The 23,776-nt window shown below is 57.7% G+C and overlaps 3 protein-coding genes across 8 annotated transcripts in view; 2 read left to right on the top strand and 1 right to left on the bottom strand.

The window, feature by feature from the left end:
* Positions 1 to 10,661, top strand: part of UIMC1 (ubiquitin interaction motif containing 1) — a 39,501-nt gene extending 28,840 nt beyond the window's left edge. For 3 of the 5 annotated variants that reach the window (XM_059483965.1, XM_059483963.1, XM_059483964.1), the window contains 5 exons: positions 641 to 809; positions 6,204 to 6,282; positions 7,799 to 7,919; positions 9,666 to 9,729; positions 10,170 to 10,661. In XM_059483965.1, coding sequence (XP_059339948.1) covers positions 641 to 809; positions 6,204 to 6,282; positions 7,799 to 7,919; positions 9,666 to 9,729; positions 10,170 to 10,423 — 687 coding nt within the window. In that variant the 3' untranslated portion in view covers positions 10,424 to 10,661. The remainder of the gene's footprint in view (positions 1 to 640; positions 810 to 6,203; positions 6,283 to 7,798; positions 7,920 to 9,665; positions 9,730 to 10,169) is intronic. The other 2 variants (XM_059483966.1, XM_059483967.1) reach the window with 2 other exon arrangements.
* An 825-nt stretch (positions 10,662 to 11,486) lies between these two features.
* HK3 (hexokinase 3) lies at positions 11,487 to 16,800 on the top strand. Of its 2 annotated transcripts, XM_059483396.1 has the most exons (20): positions 11,487 to 11,596; positions 11,710 to 11,862; positions 11,982 to 12,018; positions 12,096 to 12,258; positions 12,571 to 12,719; positions 12,876 to 13,007; positions 13,115 to 13,235; positions 13,308 to 13,391; positions 13,465 to 13,648; positions 13,818 to 13,973; positions 14,093 to 14,326; positions 14,415 to 14,719; positions 14,797 to 14,936; positions 15,086 to 15,205; positions 15,291 to 15,386; positions 15,509 to 15,608; positions 15,731 to 15,914; positions 15,987 to 16,142; positions 16,298 to 16,531; positions 16,659 to 16,800. In XM_059483396.1, the coding sequence occupies exons 1-20, from the start codon at positions 11,487 to 11,489 to the stop codon at positions 16,798 to 16,800; spliced, it is 3,000 nt and encodes a 999-aa protein (XP_059339379.1). The 2 variants fall into 2 exon arrangements, with proteins under 2 accessions (XP_059339379.1, XP_059339378.1); XM_059483395.1 differs by having other exon boundaries at positions 11,487 to 11,584; positions 13,115 to 13,391.
* A 156-nt stretch (positions 16,801 to 16,956) lies between these two features.
* Positions 16,957 to 21,827, bottom strand: UNC5A (unc-5 netrin receptor A). Its single transcript, XM_059483358.1, has 15 exons — positions 21,557 to 21,827; positions 21,284 to 21,427; positions 21,106 to 21,209; positions 20,814 to 20,994; positions 20,533 to 20,700; positions 20,180 to 20,344; positions 19,906 to 20,094; positions 19,188 to 19,487; positions 19,009 to 19,096; positions 18,761 to 18,929; positions 18,456 to 18,689; positions 18,212 to 18,361; positions 17,952 to 18,116; positions 17,692 to 17,867; positions 16,957 to 17,484 (listed from the first exon to the last, which is right to left on the bottom strand). Exons 1-15 carry the CDS (start codon positions 21,825 to 21,827, stop codon positions 17,325 to 17,327), a joined length of 2,664 nt encoding a protein of 887 aa, XP_059339341.1. The 3' UTR covers positions 16,957 to 17,324.
* Positions 21,828 to 23,776: the final 1,949 nt, after the last annotated feature.

Here is a 23,776-nt window from a genome sequence, read left to right as displayed (position 1 = left end):
CTGTGACATTCTGCCCTGGCGAAAAGCCTCTGCTAGTAATTCTGTGTGACGCGGATTTTTAATGGTATTCCCTCTCTCCTTGATCGGTGTCCCCTCTCATGACTGCTCCAGTCACCTCCTCTGTAAAGGAGGAGCTTCAAGTGATCTCTCCAGGGTTCCTAACACCACAGCAGCCTCCTTTCATCCTGGGGGAAGCTGTGTTCCCAGACAATGCTGCCTGTGTAGCATGGATCATGTCCAGAAACTGATGAGCACAAGTCAGGTGTTGAACTCTTGCTTTGCCCCATGAATTTTCCATCAGTTTCGCTTCTGAGATTTCCTGATTAATGGAAGCTTTGCCGTTTTTCCACTTTAGTGCAGGTGATGTTTGCCTTAAATGGTGTGCATGGCTGTGCAGGGAGTTTCACCATGATTCAGAAGGACATGTTGCCTTTGCAAGAAAAATTAGTTATTAGTGCAGTGTAGTTCATTTAGCCAGTGGTGTTATTTCTGAGCACTAGGTGATGAAGGAAGAGTAAAAGTTATCAAGAAAATCTGAGTCTGTGTGAAGGTGAGCGGCTACCAGACAGCATGGAGCTCTGCAGCTAAGCAAAGTAAAATAAACTCCTCTGTCTGGCTAATTTTTCTTCTTCTTCCTTAGGTTGGTGGGGATGAAGACGCTGGCAGGGCTATGTCTGAGTGCAGTCCTGCAGCTGGTGGCCCTGTGTCGTGCCCTCTGTGTGACCACAGCTTCCCAGCTGAGGAGATCGAGGTGCACGCCATGTACTGCGACGGCGCGGCGCGACCGCAGCCTGCCCAGGACGCTCCAGGTCTGCCACGTGCTGCTTCCACGGCTTTGCTCCTCATGCTCACCCCCTTCCCTGTTGGTACTTGGCAGGCAGGTGCTGCAGGCTTGTCTCTCTCAGGATATTTGGAGTGTTGGGAGGTTTGTTCACTCTGCCTTGTTCCATCTCCACGCTACCCAGGAGCGTTGTTGGAGGCTCTGGTATTTCCAGCATCTCCTGCACAGAGATGGCATTTCCGATTGACTTCACACAATAATTCACCACATTATCAGCTCCTGAATATTATTACCCCTGGATCTAGTCCTGGATGCTTCAAGCAGTACTTGTAAGATTTGTCTATTGTGTGCTTTGTTGAGGACCTGCAAAGAATGTGGCAGTGGTAGAAAATGGAAGGCTTGAGCCATGTGGGCAGTCGTCCTTCAGGGCTGTTGAGAGGGGAAAATGTTCTGTACTACTGCAAGAATGGCCTGTGCTCTGCATGGAGTCTGACATTTGTTTGTGCAAAAAGGGCCTGTTTGGGTGGCAGAGACTGCAGAAAAGTTTCCCTCTTGTTTCACTAAAATTGCAAAATGATAATTATCAGTCTAGAGGTGTGGATTTTTCTCCTTCATGTGAAGAATGAGGCATAGAAGCACTGTCAGAATGCCCATAGTAATCCTCTTTTTATTCTTTTTCATATCAGTTTTCCATAGCCAACCTTTGTAGAGCTTAAGTGAACAAATACACTGGTTGGTTATCAACATATTCAGTAAGTTATGTTTTAGCTGCTGCTTGAAATGTAAAATCTGTGTTAGCACAATGTCAGGTAATATCAAAGTAGTAGCTTGTAATAAGATTAACTTTTCAGGCTGTGAATATATAATTTTCAGTTACATACTGGCTTGTTAAATGCAGCCTAAATCTATGATGTTTGAGCAAATCATAGCTAGTACAAGAACTGTAACTTCTGCATTCCTCTAGCAGGAGGAAGTTTCACCATGTAATCTTAATGCAGAGTTGATGTAGTTTAAAAATAAAAGGTTCCTGCTATACTAAATCTTTGGGAATGTGACATGGGTCCTGTCAAGATAACTGGAGCCAGAGTAAAGGCTGATGCTTGCTGGTGCTTAATTTTGGTGGAAGGTTGTCTCTGCAGGCACAGCCCAGCTACTGATGCAAAGCATTTGGCTCAGGCAAATCACAAATTATCACAGTTCCTCTCCCATCCTCGAGACTGATAAAGGTCTTATTTGTGTTAAAAAATGGAGCAGAATTTCTAGTGTGCCTTTTAGCAGGAATGTTTTTGGCCTTGTGGTATTCTGGTCCCTGGTGTGGCTGGACTGAGAGTGTATCCATTGATCCTGGGGAATCCCGACTGTGATCAGGAAAAGGCTTTGAAGTCTTTGGCAGTGCAAGGGAATTTGTTCTTTTCTTTGGCATTGGCTTTCAGCAGGACAGAGTTTAAGGCTGGCCTCTCCATTCTGCTTCCAGGCTGGTCTCCTTGGGGATGTTTGTAAGGGTTATTATTTTGGAATTGCTACTCTGCTGTTCTGGCTTGTTCAGAACAATCCTCCTGTAAGGAAACCAGCCTGGAATAAAAGGAATTTTGCTCTGTAATAATGGCTGTAAGCAGAGCAATGGGCCTGGGACAAAAATCACAGTAATTTGAGTTTTCTATTGCCAGTTATTCTAGTATTTTCCCTGTAGAGACCAGGCTCTATTAGCCATAACAGTCTAAGCCACCTGTGTTGTTTGCACCCAGGCTCTTTGCAGTACCATGGGCTTCCCAGGCTTGGGCAGAATCCTGCCTGCCTGTGGGGCTCTGGCTCGTGGGGCACTTCAGGCCAGTTTCCAACAGCTGTTGGAAGGCAAATGCACCCAGAGGGGCTCTCAGCTGCTGGGCTAGTCTGTGGGATTTGGGTTGAATAGGCAGAGATGATGTTCAGCTCTGAGCAGAGGCCAGACAGTAGCCTGGCACAGCTGTGCAGGTACAAAAGGACTCTGTTTCCAGGGCTGTTGCCTTGGCATCCACCACTAGCACAACATCCACAGGTAAAGCTAATGCATGGGGAGAAAAAAGATGTGAGAGAATTGTCTTCTGAATCAAATGCCAGCTCCTGTGTGGGTCCAGAAGCTGTTCTCTAGTGCTGCAGCCCTGTGTGCTCTTGGCTGGCTGCTGGCTTCCTCGGGAGCACAGCAGCAGCCTTGTGTGAGAGGAAGTCAGAGTTCTGCCCTCTAAGCCATGCCCTGATCTGTTAAGAAAAAAATAGCTTCAGTTTTCCTTTGGTGCACTGGATCAGGGGTTCTTAGTCTGTCTTCAGATTTATTAATTAGCCTTTCTCCTGATGTCTCTGGAATTGCAGCCCTACAAACTATAGCTGTCAGTGGTTTTCATTTTAATACTACAAAAGGATGGGGTCTTGCTGGTTTTACTTCTCTTCTTCCTTCTTATAATCATGCACCAAAGTCTCTCAGTCTTAGGTCTCAGGAGCCCAGTCAGTCTGGCTGATATCTAAGGGCAAGTTTTCAAATGAGCAGCTGGGCAAGATGAGCTACAGTTGCTTCCCCTACGTACATGGTCAACCTGGCTGGATGCCCAGACCGCCACGTACCTGGGCAGCATGAAAATCTTATCATGAATTTCCACTTTCCTGTGATCTGAGTAAATAAAAAGAAGAGCCTGATGTTGTGTTAGCCACTGTACCAGGCTGGGGAGGGCTGAGGCCCTGGGTTTCCAGCTCAGTGACTGGTGTTAATTCCAAGTGAATGAGTGGAGCTGTGGAATTTCTGTGCCAGCTCCCTCTTTCTTCATGCACTCAACTGAAGGGGCTCACTTGTGTGAGAGGGCTCTGCTGGAGTCACCACATCCATCTCCCACTGCTGCTGCCAGTGCAGGGATCTGCTGGTCTCAGTCTGGAAGGGAGTCTTGGCTGCAGCTGAGTACAGCAAATACTCCTGGGCTTTGTGACATACTCAATGCCTCTCACCCTTCATCTACATCCATCCAGCATTCTCAGTTCCCAAGCGAGCCCAGGAAATGAGGATTTGGTATATCCCTTCCTCCCAAAGGCTCAAATGCAGTCTTGATGCAGCTGTCAGTCTTCAGCAGCAGCACTGATGCTGTTAAAAAGCTCTTCACATCAGTAGAAGTGGCACTGATACAGCAGAAAGAGTAATGAAATGGGTGCAGAGGAAAACTGTGTGGCTTCTGAGAGGGGAGAAGATGCCATGAGCCAGACACTGATGGATCCTGCAGGGAGGTGGCACAGAGAGCACAGGGAGCTGGTGGATCAGACTGCAGGTGGGCTGAGCAGGGAGGTGAGGAGCTCAGTGGCTCTGACCTCACTGCTCCACATGCCAGCCAGAGCTGGCAGCCTCAGGAGGTGCCCAGGCTGAGTGTGTTGATAGCAGGGCCATACTGGGCAGGGTTTGCTGCTCTTCCCCAGAGTGAATGCTGGAGCCAAACAGGCCAAGAATGACTTGTCAACCAGAATTATTGCCGAGCGAGGGAAAAGGTTGTTCTTGGGCCATGGAGTATGTCTGACCCAGCAAAGAGCATTGCATTTGGGAGGGTTACAAGGCTCCTGTCACACAAGCAGGTCAGCACTGCTCTGTGGTGGAGATTTTGCCTGTGGCAAGTCTTTTCCTGTGTTCAGAACCCCCTTCTTGGGGGCAGGGGTTGTTCCACCAGCTGGCCCTGTTCTCTCTCCTCTGATGCTTCTTTCAGCGTTGCAGCTGAGGGTCTCCTCCTGGGCAGCTGCAGAGCTAGTCCCAGACATCTCTAATGGGCCCATTATGCCAGATGTGTTCACTGCTTTTGGAAGAAAATAGAAGTGATTAACACCTGAGCTGGTGCACAAGGCTCGTTAAAGAATATTAACGAGCACACGCTGATTTGGAGAGCAGTTCTCACCACGCTGTCAAACACACGTGTTGGTTGGCTTCTTGGGAGGCTGGATGGCCTGGGGGGTGGCCATTGTTACCAGTCATCCTAGTCAGGCTGCCACTTCAAATCTGGGCCAGGCTATATTGAAGAGAGGCGTTTGCTTTAGTTCCTGTGAGCGATGAGCTGTTGGTATCAGTCATCGCCTAGGAGACAATACCCACATCCCAGGAAGCCTTGAGCTTGTTTCTTCAGCATGGTTGTCTCCCATCAGCCCCACCAGCTCTGAGCACTTCACAGCACATTGCTGGTTGTAGCTGCAGATCAGTGATTGCTGCTGAAAGAAAGGCTGTGCTGCATTGTGGATAGATATTGGGGTTGCCCAACATTCTAGAAATGGAGTTTTGCTAAAACTCGGGAGAATTCTCTTTGTTCCGCACAGAATTTTGTGCTTCGCTTTCTTTATCACAGATGATGTGCTAACAATAACAGGTTTGTTGTGTCTATACCTTGGAGTCAGACTTTTGTCCTCATGAGTATGGGAAGCAGCATCACCAAGCCGTAAAACAGCTCCCTGCATTGTCCCCTTAGCCAGCATGCCTGAGAGCGCTCACTGTGACATCTGTTTTGGAGCTGGAGTCTTGAACGTCCCTGGTGAAGCAAGCTAAGCTATCTGAAATGTTCCCTGAGGATCTTTGCTGGTGGTATGTCAACAGGAATACGCTGAGAGGAATTCAACTGAAAGGGACAACACTCCAACGTGCTCCCTGCAGATGCCTGCAGAGCCAGTGGGGAAAGGCTGCTGGGGCTTGCTGGGGGAGCAGAAATGGTTGGGCCCGTCATCAGCTGCTCAGCTGGGATCTCACTGGCTGCTCATGTGTTGGAGCTTCTGGAGAGCAGCACTGCTCCTGCTGGAGATCTTCATCCAAGGGACTGCCAGGGCTGTCTGTGACAACAGCACCACAGTTCACGTGGGCAGTGGGAAAGCAGTGAGTGTGGGCTAATGTTGTAACTTCCCTTTCCAGTGTGAGCTGTGTCCCTTCCCAGCCAGGCTCTCCATCAAAGGTCTGGTGCCTCTGCAGAGCCCTTGCCTCGGCTCTGCACTCCCCTGAGCCCACAGCTGGCACTGTCCCATCCTGCAGCAGGCACGGGAGCCTGGCTTGGCAGGGAGCTGGGCTGTGCTGCCAGAGCAGCTGGGTAACGCTGCTCTCAGGCTATCACACTGCTGTCAGCAGCTCTGAAATTCCTGTAAACTACAGACTGCCAATCCAGCTGTTTCTGGCAAATTAGGTGTGAAGTGGTCAGCTGGCTCTCCAGTCTGGGAAAGGTAAATTTTTCAGTATCCCCCCAGGAAAAAAGGACACTTGTCCAGCAACCTCTTCTGTAGGAAAGAAAACCCTGCTTGTCCCAGTCCACTGCTTCTTCACCTCTGCCATCACTACTGCTGCAGCTTTGAGTGGAAGTGATTGAAACTTGGTGCATTTGAGCATGATGTAGGGATGATTTGGGGTGAATGGTAGTAACCCTTTTTGTTAACCCTTTCTGTTTTTCTCCAGTGCTCACCCGGCGTCAGAGAGAGGCAAGAAATAAAGCTGCCAGTGGTAAAAGTAGCCCACCATCCTCAGACATTGACAAGTAAGTAGGTATGCCTGCTCCTCCAAGATTATCTCTGTGCTTCTGCACTAGCTTGGCTATGGATGTCTTTATTCCTGTACGTATGCTGGCCGTTGGCCTTATAACAGTGTTTCCCTAAGAAATTGCTTTTCCTCAGTGCCTCTTGTTGCAGTGCTGGCTATATTTAAACAGAAGCAAGAGGAATTTGCTGTTCTCAGATTGTTTATTTTTGCACTGATTTCCTTTCAGCCCAATCCATGACGGGTCAGGGGCACATGGCTTCTGGGGGGGAGCTGTAGCTAAAATGGTGCTAACTCAGCCAGTTTCTGATGGGAGGTTTGAGCTTGGTAACCCCTGCAAAAGAAGAGGCCAGGACATGGAGGATGTCAACATGGCACCTGTAGTGATATTCTTAATTAAATTAGACTTTCAGAATAGCAGTGGCTTTGTTTAATCTCTCTCCATGCAGCCCCTCCTCCTGCCACCCACACAAAGCATCATAAGAGAGGATCTGACAGTAAAATCCCTGCTATGGAAGCAATTTTGCTGTTACAAACAGTGGATGGCAACATCACTAATGGAATTAGGCTAATTATAGAGAGGACAGCTTCTGTTTAGACACATTATCTGGGTAATCAGCACTGACTGGAAAGAAAATACGGGAAAAAGTGCTGCAGAGTTTTGCTCGATGGGGGCTCTCCATATGCATTTTAGAGCCTGGGGTGTTTCACTCAGAGAGTACCACTATCAAACTGAACACAATGTAGCTGGGGCCGGTCCCTGGGGGCTTTGTCTCTTCCTGGAGATAGTCCATTCCTGAATGCAGCTTCCCTCCTGAACAGCCAGTGTCCTCTTCTGCAGGGTTCAGTCCCTGCTGAGAGCTGGTGTGGAAGTGAGTGTAGCTGTGTAAATCTATGCCTGACCTTCATCTCCTTTCACCCAGAATAATCTTCTTCCCAAGAACACTCAGTTGTCCTGCATGAGCCTGAGCATCTTCCACCCCTAACGAGGGGGTTTGAGAAACAAGCTGAGCCAACCCCCCAGCAGGAGCATGTGCTCTGCAATTCCTCTCCCTGCATGGCACGATGTAAAATGGAGACAGTGCAGAGAAAGGCTTGATTTACTAGTCAGACAAGTTCATCCAGCCCTGGTAAAATGTCTCTCTGATTTAACACACTTGGTTTGCTTTTCAGGCAGAATTTAACTCCCCTTTGCAAAGCCCTTGCACTTGATTTCTGTAGATTTTGACAGGGTGCTTTATGTCTGGGGAAAAATCAGTGGTGTTTGAGATAGTTAGATGAGCAGATTTGATTACTGTCCCGCTGCTGCAGCAGCAGGACACAGAGGAGCAGGGAGGGAGAACTGATAATCACTCAGTCCTTGAGATTGGTGCCGGCCTGACCCCACTGGGTGAGACTGGATTTGGTGACACGTCTTCTCCACAGCATGGCCTGGGGGAGAGGAGTCACTGCTGGTGTCTGGGAGCCCGGTGCAGGGTGAATCCTAATGCAGTGCTCTGTCCTTTGCTGCCTGGCAGGTGTGAGAAGTGCTACCTCTGTAAGTCACTGGTGCCACTGCTGCTGTATCAGAGGCACGTGGACAGCTGCCTTCAGGCTGCTAGGCAAGCTCAGGGAACCAGGAGGCTGCGAAGAGCCAAGGTGAGGGGCGCCCCTGCACACCATCTCCTTTGCTTTGTGCTGCCTGTGGGGCCGGGCTGGCAGCAGGAGCTGCTTGCCTGGCTGGCAGGGATGAGCTGACCTGGTGCAGGATTGCCTGTCCCTGTGGGCTGCTGTGGACAGAGAACTCATTGCCCTCCTTCCCACGACGGTCTGTGGGAGCACGGAGCGGTCCCAGGGGTGAGCTAATCCAGCAGAGCTGCCAGCAGCCTCTCCAGTGGGCAGGCAGCCAGGGCTGTCCTGCTGCCAGCCAGCACAGCCTCAGTCCTGCAGCCTTCTTCTGCTGAATGTCGATGGAGGGGAGGCCAGCGTCAGCATGACAAACCTCTCTGGATATCCACAGGCCCATTCCCTTGGGGAAGGCTTTGGAGCCAGAGCAGGGGAAATGCTCAGTGCTGGGAGCGAGCAGCAGCAATGTCCCAGGGGAGTTGTGGGGGAGTGAGTGTGCTGGAGTGGAGGTGTGCTGGGTGTGGGGAATGTGCCTCACTAGAGTAGAGGAGGTGGGAGGCAGGAGCGTGGGTGGCAGCTGCCTCACAGTCACTCGCCAGGTGTTAGCCCCCACCGTGTTTTTTCCTGCTCGTGGCAGTCCCAGGGGAGCACAGAGGGTCCTTCCAGGCCTTCCTGCTGGCTCCTGCAGGCAAAAGCCTCGTGCTGCGGCTTTGCCTGCGCTCAGAAATGTGATTCACGGCATGAAGATGCAACATGATGTCTTAGTTTTGTATAATCCCTTAAATCCATCACAGACCTCAGCCCTTTGGGGATTCAGATGCAAATGATGAGATTTCTGGTTGATGATTTTGGCTGGGATACAGCCAAGCACTGTGTGGTTCAGAGTACTGCAGGGCATGGCTGCTCCTGCATGTGACCAGCTCTGTGGGGGCTCTGATTCTGTCCCTGTGCCCCACAGCTGGCTGGTGTGTGTGGGTCCTGCAAGCAGGCACAGGGGATGGGGGAAAGATGCTGAAGCCAGGGGGCTCTTTGAGAAGGTTCAGCAAGGCTGTTACCTCTGGCTTTGTCTTTTACTGCAGTGGCAGCTCACTGGGGAAGCCTGGATGTTGGCTGGGCCATTGCAAAGCTTCCTAATGGCACAGTTAGGCTTGCAGCTTCCTGCAGTGGCCCATTTTGGGGGGATTTGCAACTCCAACACCACAGCTGGGATGCCAGTGCCTTCCAGAGCAGTTCTGGGGGCAGGGAGCAGCCAGGAGGGGGGATTCTGCTGGGCCAGTGAGGCTCAAAGCAGTCAGGCCAAGTGATCTTCCCCTAGCATGTGTGACCAGCATGGCTGCATCTTCCCAGGGGCAGAGAGAGGGCACAAGGTGTGTTCCCTGTCTGGCTGTGCCCTGAAGGAACACCCTTCCCTCCAGCACCAAGCACCAATACCCGTGGACAGAGTGGGCTGAGTCTGCCCTTGGACATGCAGTGCTGGGGGATGTGTTCCAGTGGTGTCAGAGCCCCTGATGCCCCCTTTTATCACAGCCCTGTGCTTGCTGGCTGGGCTTGGGGGTGGCATCCTGTACCCTGGCCTCCCTCTTCACCAGGTTCTGCTTGATTACTGCTCTCTGCTGCCTCTGCTTGAGCACTGGTTGGGCTGGGCACAGAGCAGTACCCTTCCCTTGGGTGGCAGCAGTCCCTCTTGTGCCCAGCCTGACCCTGCGGGCTGGGGGCACCATCCTGGCTAAGGGGTCCCTCGTGGCAGTGCTGTGATGGTTGTTCTCCTCTCCTTGGCAGGACACTGGAAGGCAGGAGAGAGGACTCCTCAGGATGCTGGAGCTCTCGGAGAGCAAATTTGAAGGTGGAAAAACTTCCTATTCCAGCCTGGCTGGGTTGTTGCTGCTTTTCCCAGCTCTCCCCTTTTGGTCCTGGCTCAGCCTGGGCTGTTCTGGGAGAGTAAATTCCCCTTGGAAGGGTCTGTTCTTTCTGAGCAGAGCAGGGGGCTGTGGGCTTAGCTGGCTGTCAGCATTCCCCAGCTGGCTGCACACATTCCTGCCAGTACCCACTGGGTGTGTGCCCACTGGACCCACACCAGAGCCCTTGCAGGAGTAGGGGGGTCCTCTGAACCATTGCCCCAAGACATGTCCAGCTTCCTGGGGCATGTGGGAGACTTCTGCTGTCCCTGTCTGTGCACCAGTGCTTCCCTCCATGGATCCAAGGACAGGAGGAGAAGAGGGGGGAGAGGTGCTTTGGCAGCACCCGTGGTTCACACAGGAGGGCTGATGTGTGCTTTTGTTGCAGGTGCTGACGCGGGGACTCCCCTCACTGGATTAGGAGACCAGCACTCCTCTCCCACACTCTCAGCCGCCGATGGGGAGCCGTCAGCAGACAGCCCCATCTCCCTTCAGCACCTCCCTTTCCATGGCTCCCCCGCCAAACCCGGCATCTCCTTGGAAGCCATGGATGGCGTGGTGGACTCGGAGCCATGCACGGCTCTCCGTGCAGGCAGCCAGCACCGGCCCAGAGGCTGCCGCCGGAGAAGGCACAAGTTCTGAGGGTGGCAATGCTGCAGGGACCCCCAGCTGCTCCCTGTGCCCCAGCGAGGGTCTCCTTGGCACTGTACCCCTGCTTCACCTGCAGCCTTTGTCTCCTGCGCCCCTTTTATATGTTTTATACGACCTGTGCTGGGAGCGCTGGGTGGAGAAGTGACTGTGTGTTTTATAGGTGCCTGTGCAGCTTTGCTCTCTCTTACAGAAATGGAAATATATTTATGTATGTTTTTATGAAACTGCAGCACCACGGCAGAGCTGTGCTGGCTTTCTCTGGGGAATGGGAGGGCACGGGAGGGAGGAGAGAAGAAGCAGCGGGCAATGGGTCCCCAATCCCACTGCCAGGGAGCTGGGGTTGGTGGGGAGGCCTCGGGGCAGAGGCTGCAGTGTCCTGTGCTCTGTGCAGCAGCACAGCACTGACGCTCCCAGCCGGGAGGGGCAGAGGGCACCTTGGTGCCAGCTGACAGCCGCAGTCAGCGGATGCAAGGACCGGAGGAGCCACGGCCGCGGTGTCCCCGTGTCCTTGGTGCTTTCCCTGTCCCCTGTCGCTCCCCGGGGCTTTGCCTGTCTCGCACCGGGCCTTAGAGGGATCTGCTCCCCGAGAGCATCCTCACGAGGAACGGGGGAGGGCGACCCGTGGCTAATTAATGGCACGAGCTGGTGCCGAGCTCATTAAACCCGGGCTTTAAACGGCGCTGCCGCGCGGCCGGGAGCGCGGAGCGGGGAGCGGCCCCTCACGAGGGTGGGGCCCGGAGCGGCGCCGCCCATTGGCCGCGGCGGGGCCGGCTCGCGGCGGGCCGACCAATGGCGAGCCTGGGCGCGGCTGTTGCCAGGGTGACGGCGGCGGCAACGGCCCCGCTCTCGCCGGCACGGGTGCCGGCCCCATAACGGCCCCTCACAGCGGCCGCGGCCACCGCCGGCCCCGCACGCCGCCCCGGCCACCACCGGGCCCTACACCGGCCCCGGCCACCATCGGCCCCTACACCGGCCCCGGCCACGGCCACCGCCGGCCCCGGCCCCACACCGGCTCCAAACACCGGCCCCCACCATCGGCCCCTGCCTCGCCGCCATGGGCAGTCGCAGCACCCGGCCCACATCCCAAAATGGCCGGCCCGGCGGGGCGGATAGAGCAGACCAAGGCCTGGGCGCGCACGAGCAGGACAGCCGGTACGTGGGCCGGTGAGCGGCTCCTGCCCTGCGGAGAGCGCTGTGGGGCCCGGGAGGGGCCGCTAGGTTCCCCGGATCCCTCAGGCTGTTGCAGGGGACAAACATCAGCCTCTGGCCTCTTGCAGGTCGTGGGGACCCTCTGCTTCCTCCGCCCCCACACTCAGCCCTATGACCGTGACGGGGCAGAGCCTTCTCCTCCACGACCGCAGAGGCAGTGGGAAGGTACCGCACAAGGACGACCATATGGACCCCTCAATGGCCATGGACATAGACAGCAGGTGGGAGCAGAGCTGGGTACAGGCCCCTCAGCCCCACTGTGTGCCTGGGCAAGGGCAGGCATTTGTCCTGTCCTGCAGGCCAGAGCTCAGTGGGTGACATGCCACCTCCCTCCATGCAGGTCAGGGGGCAATCCTGATAGTTCCCACAGCACACCGGTAAGGCCTGTACCTGCTCCTGTCGTAAGTTCCCTGCCCTTAGTTTCTGCACCTCTGCCCTAATGCACCATCCCCAGATACAACGAGCCCTGCGATCACTCAGCATCCCACTGGAGAGGCTGCATGTTATGAAGGGCCACATGATACAGGACATGTGCAAGGGGCTGAGCCGCCAGACACATGCACACGCCAAAGTGCGGATGCTGCCCACCTACATCTGCTCCACTCCCAACGGCACTGGTAAGGCAGCCCAGCCTGAGGATGAACTGTTCTGCTACCGGCAGCCCTGCACACCTCACTGGAGTTGACCTGGGGATGCTGGGAGGGGTAAACCACTCTTGGATGAGTTATAGGGTCCATAAGCTTCTCTGCCACTCCCCAGTGCAGGGGCAGTAGCCAGAGGCTTGTTTCCTTGGCCCCTCTTAGAGTCTCAGGATCTCAGGATCTTCCTCCCTGGGTCAGTGACTATCCCTGGGAGAGGGCAAGGAGCAGATTTTGGGAGATCTGCCACAGGAAAGGTCTCTGCCTGACACTGTCTCTGTTTCCCCATAGAGAAGGGCAACTTTCTGGTGGTGGAGCTGTGCCAGACCCAGGTTCGGACCCTGCTGGTGACCCTCTACGGAGATGGAAACTTGAGTCCCCAAATGATGTACAAGATCTACGACCTGCCAGAGGGCATCACACAGGGCGAGGGGCAAGCGGTATGAGGAGGTCATGGCAAAGGGTGGCTGGTGCTGGGCTGCCCAGCATCACGGAGGCTCGGCAGGGCACCGGGCTGGTTGGAGCTCAAGGCTGCCTTTCAAAGCCTGGGTACTGAGAAAAGCAAGCAGCCCTTACCCCCAGTCATAACTTTGCAGCTCTTTAACTTCATTGCACAATGCGTGACCCAGTTCCTGTCTGAGACCACCAGCCCTGACACCAACTCTGAGCAATACCTTCCCTTGGGCTTTGTGTTCCCCTTCACTTGCCGACAGACACAGCTGAACAAGGTGAGGGGGAGAGCCCTGCCCCAGGCTGTGACCACAGCACAGCAGCAGTGGGGAGAGGAACCGTCCTGGTGCCGGAGGTCAATGGCTCTGCTACATTTTCTCCACAGGCAGAACTCCTCTCCTGGTCCAAGGGCTTCAACTGCAGTGGCGTGGTGGGGAAGGACGTGGTGGAAATGCTGCAGACAGCCATCGATAAGCACGCTTGGCCAGATAAGGAGGGGGAGCCCAGTGGGGGAGGCGGTTGGTTTAAGGGCAGGAAATCTTCTCAATCTGCTCCTAGCCAGTCCCGCCATGTGGAAGTCGTTGCCCTGATGAATGACACTGTGGGCACCATGATGACCTGCAGCATGGAGGGGAGAGCCTGTGAGGTCGCCATGGTTGCAGGTGAGACCTGGGCACGGCATGTGCCGTGGTGGTGGGGGGGCTGTGCTGGTGCTCAGCCCCATCACTCCTGCAGACAAGGGCTCCAACTGTTGCTTCATGGCCGAGGCGTACCTGGTGGAAACAACAGAGGAGACCAGCGGGCGGATGTGTGTCAACACTGAGTGGGGCTGCTTTGGGGATGATGGCGCCCTGAAAGACCTCGTCACACCCTTCGATCAAGCTGTGGATGAGGAATCTTCCAACCCTGGGGAAAAGAGGTGCTATTTCTTCCCGAGAAAAGACAGGCTCCCTATCTATCCCTGAGCATGTCAGGCCCCACCAAGAGGAGCACTCATTCCCCTGCAATGCTCCTGGGTGCTCTTAAAGGGCCAAGAGGTGCTGCTAGGGAGGCATGACTGACTCCCATGGTGACTCAAACTCACACAGGTTTGAGAAGATGGTGGGCACCCTGTACCTGGGGGAGATTGTCAGGCACGTGCTGATTGCCCTGACTGCTGAGAAAGCTATGTTCACTGGGACTGATACTGCTGTCCTGAAGGAGAAGGGAGTGTTCACAATGCAACATCTTCAAGAGATTGTCAAGTGAGTGTCTGAGGACCAGGAGCTGCCGGGGGTGGGAGGATGGGGGGTGATGGATGGGTGTTCCTGGCTGCGGGCTGGTGAACCTGCAGATTGCTGCAAGGCTGTGATCTGCCTTCTAGCAACGAGGACAGCATAACTGAAGTTAAGAGGATTCTGGAGGCGGTGGGGCTACAGCCCAGCGAGCGGGATTGCGGCCGGATGCAGCAGATCTGCCGGGCAGTGATGGGGCGTGCTGCCACATTCCACGCCACTGGGCTGGCTGCCATCCTCAGCTACATGTGCCAGACCCGGGATTTGGAGTCGCTGATGGTCAACGTGGGGGTGGAAGGAGAATTGTTCGCGGGCTACTCCAGGTGATGAGGAACAGAGGGCTCCCAGTGGGGTGCTACCCCAGTGGGATGCCTCACACCCAGCCCATGCTATCCTTTTCATCCTGGGCAGGTTTGAGGAGATCGTGGTGAGTGTGTCAAGGCTACTGGCCCCTGAGTGCATGGCCACCATCCTGGCCTCAAGAGATGGCTCTGGGCGGGGGGCAGCCATGGTGACAGCAGTGGCTTTGCGCCTGGCAGCCCAGCGCCGTGCAGTGAATGAGGTGCTGGGCCCGCTGCGGCTCAGCCGCGATGACCTGGTGAAAGTCCAGACACTGATGAGGCAGGAGATGGATCGGGGCCTGGGTAAGGAGACCAATCCCAGTGCCTCTGTCCGCATGCTGCCCACCTACGTTACTCACACACCTGATGGCACTGGTAAGGAACGGGGACACTGGCAGTGGGGTGCTGAGGAGGCTGTGGCCCTGCTAATGCACTGTGCTGGCTCCCCGCAGAGAAAGGTGACTTCCTGGCGCTGGACCTGGGGGGAACCAATTTCCGTGTGCTGGTGGTACGCATTGCAGAGGCTGGCATCACCATGGCCAGCGAGATCTACGTCATCCCAGTTGGCGTCATGCAGGGCAGTGGCGAGGAGGTGAGACTGAGGACCTGTGACCCAGTGGCTGGGGCGAGGGTGTGGGCATTGCCTCCCTACTTGCTCTCCATGGGGCCATGATGGGGCTGGGAGAGGCCCCCCAGCATTGCCCCAGCCTAGGCCATGCTCACCATGCTCACTCTCCACAGCTTTTCGACCACATCATCGACTGCATCATAGACTTCCAGACGAAGCAGAACCTGGTGGCACAGATGCTGCCTCTTGGCTTCACCTTCTCTTTCCCCTGCCAGCAAGTGGGCCTGGATAAGGTGAGGGGGTGGCTCCAGCACCAGGATGGTGGGAAGGACCCCAGGATGTGTGCTGCCCTGGCTCCTGATCTGGCCACTGTTGCAGGCATTGCTGCTGACCTGGACCAAAGGCTTCAGCGCCTCAGGCTGCGTCGGACAGGATGTTGTCCAGCTGCTGCGGGATGCTGCCAAGCGCAAACGGGTAGGGAATGTCTGGTGGCCTGTCCCTGTCTTTAGGGTAGGGGGACCTGCATCCAGACAGTGTCCGCCCCAGGAGGTGTCTGGATGCCACTAGACCACGTGTCTCCATCTCCTATTTGGCAGCACTTAGGGATGCAGGTGGTGGCTCTGGTCAACGACACAGTGGGAACCATGATGGCCTGTGGTTATGATGACCCCAAATGTGAAATTGGCCTCATTGTGGGTGAGGAGCATCTCTGCATCCAGGAAGTTCCCCATCTCCTCACCACCCCTCTACCCCCCACGGCATGGCCACATGCCTCTACCAGACCTGCTATGGGGGTGACACCAGCATGGGGCCTGCAGGGACAGGGACCAATGCCTGTTACATGGAGGAGATGAAGAACGTGGGCACTGTGGAGGGGGACCAGGGCCGCATGTGCATCAACATGGAGTGGGGGGCCTTTGGGGACAACGGCTGCCTAGACCATCTCTTCACCCACTTCGACCTGGTGGTGGATGAAACCACCATCAACCCGGGCAAGCAGAGGTGGGTGAGGGCCCTGGGGCAGAGAGGGTGGGAGCGGGTGGCTGTGCCTAGCTGAGGCTGTGCGTTGGATAGGTTTGAGAAGCTCATCAGCGGCATGTACCTGGGCGAGATCGTGCGTCAGATCCTGGTGGTAATGACAGAGAAAGAGCTCTTGTTCCAAGGGAAACCCAGCCCCAAACTGCAGACCAAGGACATCTTCAAGACCAAATTCCTCTCTACCATCGAGCTGTGAGTGTTGGGTTCCTATGGGTTCCCTGAACCCAGGGTGGGGGTGTCAGAACACCAGGTGAGGAGCCAGGCTACATGATGTGGCACAGACAGGGTGATGGGGACAGTGATGGGGATGGGGACTCTGCTGCTAACAATGGCATTGGTCTGGACAGCAATGGGCTGGCCCTGCGTCAGATCCGGACCATCCTGAACGAACTGGAGCTTGATGCCAGCTTTGAGGACTGCGTGCTGATGCGGGAGGTGTGCCAGACCGTGTCCCTGCGCGCGGCCCAGCTCTGCGCTGCTGGCTTGGCTGCTGTGGTGGAGAAGATGCGGGAGAGCCGAGGCGTGGACCAACTGTCTGTCACTGTTGGGGTGGATGGCACCTTGTACAAGCTGCACCCATGGTGAGTGGGGCCAGGGGCAGCAGGCACCCATGGGGCATCCTTGTCCAATGAAGAGATCTGTGGTGGGAGGCATGGTGTGCATAGGGTGGGAGCATCAGTCCTCACCGTCCCCTTCCATCCTGCCTAGCTTTTCCAACAACCTCCAGATGACGCTGAAGGACCTGGCACCCAAGTGTAATGTGACCTTCATGCTATCAGAGGATGGCTCAGGGAAAGGGGCCGCGCTCGTAGCAGCTGTGGCCGATCGCGCTGCCAAAGCCAAGGAATAGTCACCATTCCAATAAAGCTCTCTGGTCTGCATCTCCAGCTTCTGGGGGGATCATGAGGGGCGTGGGGCAGCGCATGGCCGGGGACAGCCCCACGTAGCAATATATATCGAATTTATTTACATTCACGTCCGGCAGACCCCCCGCCCGCGGCACCGCTATGTACATAAGGCCAAGTGTAAATACTTGAATGCACTTAATACAGAATTAAAAAAACGGGCTTTACACAACACGGCACGGGGCCCGGGGCCGCCTGGCCCCACACGCAGACACCACGACGGCACCGCACGCACGACGCACACCCTGTGCCCCCCCAGTCCCCCACCATGGGGCTCTGGGACCCCAGGGCTGGGCTGAGTCCCGATGCCACAGTGCTGGAGGGGCCTGACTGCCATGGGGCAGGGGCATCCTGCCCTCCCAAGGGGGCCAGGTAGCCCTCCTTGTGCGCTGTGGGGCAGTAGGAGCCTGGTGGGCCAGCCAGGGCCCCCCTTAGCCCCATGGTGGTGGTCCCCTGGGACCCACCATGCTCAGCACTCAGCCTCCGAGAAGAGGGCACCGTCCTGCTTGCCGACCTCGGCCACGGCGGCAGCCAGCTGGGAGAGGTTGCCATTGGGGAAGTGCCGTGCTTCCCACAAGTTGAGGATCATGGCTGTAGGGCTGGCCTTCGAGGCGAAGAAGCTGAGATGGCTGGAAGTGGACAGAAGGACCATGTCAGGGCACAGGGATGGCTCCACATGCCATTATCAGCCCCGTGCTAGCCTCACCTTGTTCAGCAGCCCTTTGCTGGGATCCCACAGCATTCCAGCATCCATCCATAGGTGCAGGATGAGGCCAGAACCCCTGCCCCCATCCAGCATACCACCCATGCCCAGAACTCTCCTCAGTCTGCATTACCTGTCAAGGTTGAGCTTTTGTGCCAGTGTCCTCCAGTCAGCTCCCCGTGTGCCCGGCGGGTCCAGGCTGCTGATGATCTTTTGGCGGATGAGGAAGGGGATCTTGAAGGCACTGGGGCCCACCAGAGCCGGCGTGCCCACCTCGTCAGGGACCAGCCAGTCTGAAAACCTTGTGTCCTAGGGGAGAGCATGAGCAGGGAGGGAAGGGGATGTGAGGCAATGCTATGGCCACCCCAAGGAGTGGCCCAGTCCTGCCCTCACCTTGGCGATGTTGAAGTTGACAGTGAAGCTCTGCCCATCTCCCTCCACCTGCCAGACCCAGATCTTGCAGGCCAGCTCACAAGTGCTGGTGCTCAAGCGCTCCAGGGTGAAGGTGCAGTGCAGGAAGGGTTGCAGCCCGCTCCAGATGTGGTAGAAGGGGATCTCCTGCAGTGGGGCGACAGAGCTGGGGGGTGTCAGAGTTGAAGGGACACCTCCCTACACCTCTATCCAGATCCCCACACACCGGCCAGACTCCTCACCTGGTAGCTGGCGAGGAGCTTGCTCTTCCAGAGGGAGCTGGGCATATCGTGGATGGAGAGGCGCAGGTTGTGGTAGCTGTCCTTGAAGTGCAGCACCCGGGGGGCTCCGATCAGCTGCCCTCCCAGCTGCTTCTCCAGCTGGATCACCTCCTGCCAGCACAAGCAGCGGTCAGGCAGGAGATGCCGCACACCAGGAGCGCAGCTCTCGCTCCAAGCCGGGACGGGCAGGTTGGGGACCCTGTACCTTGAGGACGTCCTGGGTGTCACTGAGGCAGTAGACACGGATGTTGTACTCGAGCGAGGGGCAGGCGGCCGGCGCGAACAGGACCAGCTTGAGGCGCTTGGAGGCCGCCATGCTAAGGGACTCCCCGACCAGGGCAAAGCGCCCCAGCTGCTCCGTGAACACGTAGCAAGCCTGCGCTTCCAGCTGGCAGTAGTACAGCTCTGTGCACGGCTCAGCGCCCAGCTGCAGCACGTCCTACCGGGCAGAGATGCACCTCAGCCCTGCCTGTCCCTCCTCCATCCCTGAAACCCCTCGCCCCTGCTCACCTCCCACGTGCCCTCGCACGACTGCTTCTTCAGCCGGATGCTCCAGTTCTCAGCACTGGCTTCCACGCAGTGCCCCATGGCCAGGATGGCGGGGCGGGTGAGGAGGACCCCGGGGGGGCCACAGCTGACAATGGGGCTCAGCAGCGTCTGGCAGCCAGCCAGGGGCAGCCTGGGGCAGCGATGGGGGCAGCTGAGTGAGGACAGAACCCCGTCCAACAGCCCCGTGCCCCAGCAGCCCCAGCACCTACCTCACCTCCTCCTGCTTGTGCAGGGTCAGGTAGACCTCATAGATCTTCCCCCGTGGGATGGCATCGGGTGGGATGAGCAGGCTGATCCCTGGGTGGGAAGAGGGGTGCAGGCAGGGGGTGAGCCCCATGAGGACCCTGCCTGGCCTGGGCAGTGCTCTGGAACCCCCACCCCGCTGTACCTGTGTTGGGGATCATGAGCCTTCCCCCCAGGAAGTTGAAGGTGCCATAGGCCATGTTGTTGGTGCCGCGGGGCAGGGAGCGGAAGTAGCTCTGCGTGGAGAGCCGCGCCACGAAGTCAGCACCCTCGGCGGCGGGCGAGCTGTGGTGCAGCGTGTGCCGTCCAGCACCCAGCGGGCTCAGCAGGTGCCCGTTGGGCAGCTGGAGCTTGGCAGGGCCGTCCTGGCGTGGGCAGAGCGAGCCCTGGTAGGTCATGGTGGTGGTGCTGAGGTCTGGCTGGATGGTGAGCAGGCTGGGGTTGTCTGCAGCACAGAGCAAGCGACTGTGGTGCCAGGGCAAGGAGGAAACAGGGGGTTTCCAGCAATGATACACAGGCACAATCAGATTGAGAGGGCATGGGGCACACAATCTCTGCCCCATAGTGAGGACCCCATAGGGCACAGCCACCACCCCTGAAGATCTGACCCTATGTGGCATAGAGCACTGATCCCACAGTCAGGGACTCTAAGATGCAGAGTTCCCATCCCTAGGTCAGGATACCCCATATGGTGAAGAGTCAACTCAAGATCAGGGACCCACAGGGCACAGACTCCCACCTACGGGGGATGCCCTGTAGCAGACAGGCCCTGCCCAGAGACCCCCTGGCAGGTATGGCCACCTGCAGGTCCAAGGGACACCACGTCCCAGTGTGGGTGCACTGTCCTTGCAACTCTCACTCACCAGCCTTGCTGGGTTTGATGCTGACGGGCTGGAAGCCGGCGGTGAGGATGGAGGAATCAGCCACATCAGCGTCCAGGCCCCCTTTCTTGCGGCAGTACACCAGCACCCCCACCAGCAGCAGCAGCACCAGGCACACGGCCACGGCCACCAGCCCCACGTACAGCGCTACGTCCTCTGCGCCGGGGGCAGCTGTGTGGGGCAGGGCATCAGCACACATGGTCACCCCCTGGTCCCCTCTGCCAGGGGATAACCCTGCCATCCCCGTCGTGCTCACCATGGGTGCAGAGCTCAGAGGTGCAGTTACGGGTGTCCAGCTCGGGGCCATGACAATCCCGGCCTCCGTTGCGCGGCGCTGGCTCCGAGCACTCGCGGCTGCGCCAGTGGGTGCATTCAGCCCCACACTCCGACCATTTGCTCCACTCCGACCAGGCGCCATCCACTGCAGGCACAGCCTGGGGTCAGCGCCCTGCTGCCACCCCCCTTCCCTGCCCCGGGGCTGGCAGAGACGGACACATAGGGGAATTGGAGGACAAGACACCTGGTGGGGATGGGGACTGCAATGGGCGCAGTGGGGAGTGCAGCATCGGCACGACGGGGCGGTGGCGGTGCCCCGAGCAGGGCAGGTACCTGGGCAGAGGGTGGTGCAGGCAGTTTTCTGCACGTTTTGGCCCTCACAGAAAGCACCCCCATTGAGGGGTGTGGGGTTGGTGCACGTCCGGCTCCGCTTCTGCCAGCCCCGTCCACAGCTGGTGCTGCAGCCTGACCACTGCGTCCACGTCGACCAGCCGCCGTTCACTGGGTGGAGAGGGACCCGTCAGCGCCCTGCCGCTAAGGGGACGCAGGGAGGGACAGGACAGGGAGAGTGACACCAGGGCAGCGTGGTGGGGACTGGCGTGGAGGGGCCATACCGTAGACAGTGATGGCAGCGGAGGCGCTGCGGCGACGGGCCACGATGTTTTTGGCCACGCAGGTGTAGTTGGCGGTGTCGGCCAGGCGGGCCTGACGCAGCACCAGGCTGTGCTCTGGTGTCACATAGACATTGGCATCCAGTTCTGGGTCCACCAGCTCCTCGTTGCGGAGCCACTCCACCTGTAGGGCACAGGGATGTCACTGGGTGCCTGCCTGGGATCACACACATCATCGCCCTGGGTGAGGGGTATCCCCAGCCACAGCCTGTCCTGCCCAGCTGCAGGGACCCACCTCGGCCGGGGGGATGCCCTCGGGAGGGCGGCATGGCAGCACGATGCCCTGCTCAATGGAGACCTCCCTGGCTGTCGGCTCCTGCTCGAAGTTCTTGCGCAGATCTGGGGAGGCACAGGGGTGAGATGGGGGGCTGGGGCCGGTGCCCCACAGAGTCCAGACACCCGCAGACACTCACAGGCGATGCGCACAAAGGCCTTCTGGCTCTTGGTGGTGCCGGAGGAGCTCCAGGCCACGCACTGGCACCAGTACTCCTCCAGCCCAAAGATCTTCTCCACTTGTTGACGGGTGACCTCGATGCGCACTTCCATCACTGGCAGCCCTGGGACCGGACAGTGGCACGTCACACTGGCATGCCAGGAGCTGTCCCCGATGCCCCAGCCCCAGCAAGCCCTGCCAAATGTGGCTCCGCAGGAGTGGGGCTGGCACCGCCGCTCCTGCTGGCGCTCACCGGTGCTGCGGTCGGTGCTGTGCTGCGTAACGTGGTCACCTTGGTGCACCCACTCGCCATTGCACTTGAAGTAGATCTGCGTGGCAGGGGTGGCACGGCAGGCCAGGCTCACTGCCTTGTTCTTCACAATGTAGACATCCTCCGGCTCCAGTTGGAAGTGTGGCAGCAGGTCCGAGGATGCGCCAGACGCCGGGTTGGCCACGGTCGCGCTTTGCTGAGCACCTGTGGGGAGATGGGGCTCGGCCACCTCCACGTGCCCTGGCTGGGACATCACCCACGCTGGCACAGCCACGTGCCAGTGGCCCTGTGCCTCCCCAGTGTCCCTTCCACCAGCAGTGCGGCAGCCCTGTCCCACCCTGCCATCCATCAGGGAAAGCAGCCACGCAGTGGCCGTGCCCGCTGAACCCTTGCCGATCCCTCATGTCCACACTTAGCACTAATGAAAAGGAAATGTAGTGTGACCAACAAGGGCCATCGCTCACGCCTCTGGGGCGCCTGCCACCCCCTTCTCCAGCACACTGAGAGACACTGACCAGCCACATCCTGCCCTGCTGCACCCCAGAGTGGCACAGGGATGCTGGGCAAGTGGTGGTGACACAGCAGGGTGGCACAGCAGTGTGCCCTATCCTGTGGCCCTGACACCCAGCACATGGGGGCTGGCTGTCACCAGGGTGGTGAGGATGGCTCAGTGCTGGACACACATGCCCCCATGGGGACAGCAGTGCTGGGGACACGACACATGGCACACTCCCATGATATCCACATCCCCCAACCCAGACAAGGCCAGGTGTCTCTACTCCCCCCACCCCGCCGGTGCCTGCTGTGGAAAGAGTTAATAAACCAGGGCCCTAAATAAGCATTTGATTAAGAAACGATAAAATAGCGATTGTGTCACTGAATGAAGCTGTAATTGCTGCTGCTAATTGGCTGGTTAGGATTTAATAAGCAATTAAATGGGATGGAATGCGCAGTAATTAAGTACCTTCGTTTGGCAACCACCAGCCACTCCCCATGTGCCCGTGGGACCCCACTGCCTGTGCCCACCCCGGCTGGCTCCCGCCCGGCACGGCCGCCTGTGTGACGGGAACGGGAGCGACACGGGGGTCCCTTGGGCCCTGCCTGAGCCCCCAGGGAGGCTCCAGGCCCTGCCGCTCCCCCCGGCCGGCTCAGGCCCCTCGGAGCCGGGCAGCGGGTGCGGACGAGCCCGCCGCGATGCCCGCCGGGACGGGCAAGGTGCGGCAGCTAATTTACGCGGGGAAGATAAACGGCGACCATAACGCGCCGGTTATTACCCCATCAGCACTTTTACAATGTCACTGGCAATTAATTTAATTAAAACTCCTGTCGGGGATATACAGGCATTTCATATTTCACCGGTTTAACGACCCCCCCCAGCCGCAGCCTGAGGCCGGCCCGGGGGTCACGGCACGGACAGGCGCTGCGGTGCCCGGCGCTGCGGTGCCCGGCGCTGCGGTGCCCGGCGCTGCGGTGCTGTCCCTGCCGCATCACCCACCGCTGTGCCTGCTGCTCGGGTACCCCGGGTGCCCACACTGCGCTGCCCGTGCTGGCATGTGGGCTCCGGGTAAATAAACCCAATTTATTTATGAAATGCCATGTTTGCTGCTGCACAGCGTCGCGGCTGCCTCCCGCCCGGCAGACGCGCCGGGTGAACTGTGCTGCGGGACCGGCTTTTTAATCACACGTGAAATGAGTACAGCGATTGCCGAGCTGCGTGTCTATCCATCACGGCTGAGTGCAGGGGCGCAGGGAGCCTGGGACCAGCGGCAAGCCGAGGAGGAGGCAGGATGGCGATGGAGCCCCTGCAGCTGCCCACCCAAGCGGGGTGCTGGGCGCATTGTGGGCAGGGCGGGGGGGGGCATGGGCAGCAAACAGAGCTGGGGATGTGCAGTGAGCAGCAGAGGCAGGATGCTGCCCAGCCTGGATGCTTGGCTGCTGAGCACTGTGCCAGGCTCTGTGCTGTGCTGTGGGTATGGATGGAGCAATGTGGCACAGCCAGGAGCCCTGTGAGGGAGCAGGGGAGCTATGATCTGGGTACCCCGTGCACCACAGACACGCTCCTCATGATGGGTACCCTACACACCGTGGGCACTACGAGCCCCCCACGCACCCTGTGACCATCCCATGGACCATGGCCACCACCCCACGCATCACAGTTATCCAAACACCTCGGCGACCTCATGCACGGTGGATGCATGTCAC

The sequence above is a fragment of the Ammospiza nelsoni genome, chromosome 16 (genome assembly GCF_027579445.1).
Source record: "Ammospiza nelsoni isolate bAmmNel1 chromosome 16, bAmmNel1.pri, whole genome shotgun sequence".
Lineage (NCBI taxonomy): Eukaryota > Metazoa > Chordata > Aves > Passeriformes > Passerellidae > Ammospiza > Ammospiza nelsoni.
The sequence above is the reverse complement of the archived record's forward strand: the minus strand, read 5'-3'. Positions and strand labels throughout refer to the sequence as shown.

Excerpts from the sequence above, each read along its gene's own strand:
- HK3 (XM_059483395.1), top strand. The coding sequence starts at position 11,487 with ATGGGCAGTCGCAGCACCCGGCCCACATCCCAAAATGGCCGGCCCGGC. Across the intron at positions 15,915-15,986 it reads ATCAACCCGGGCAAGCAGAG|GTTTGAGAAGCTCATCAGCG; the intron begins GTGGGTGAGGGC and ends TGCGTTGGATAG. Across the intron at positions 16,532-16,658 it reads TTGTACAAGCTGCACCCATG|CTTTTCCAACAACCTCCAGA; the intron begins GTGAGTGGGGCC and ends CATCCTGCCTAG.
- UNC5A (XM_059483358.1), bottom strand. The coding sequence starts at position 21,827 with ATGTCCCAGCCAGGGCACGTGGAGGTGGCCGAGCCCCATCTCCCCACA. Across the intron at positions 18,930-19,008 it reads CACAAGCAGGAGGAGGTGAG|GCTGCCCCTGGCTGGCTGCC; the intron begins GTAGGTGCTGGG and ends TCGCTGCCCCAG. Across the intron at positions 18,117-18,211 it reads AGCTCCTCGCCAGCTACCAG|GAGATCCCCTTCTACCACAT; the intron begins GTGAGGAGTCTG and ends GCCCCACTGCAG.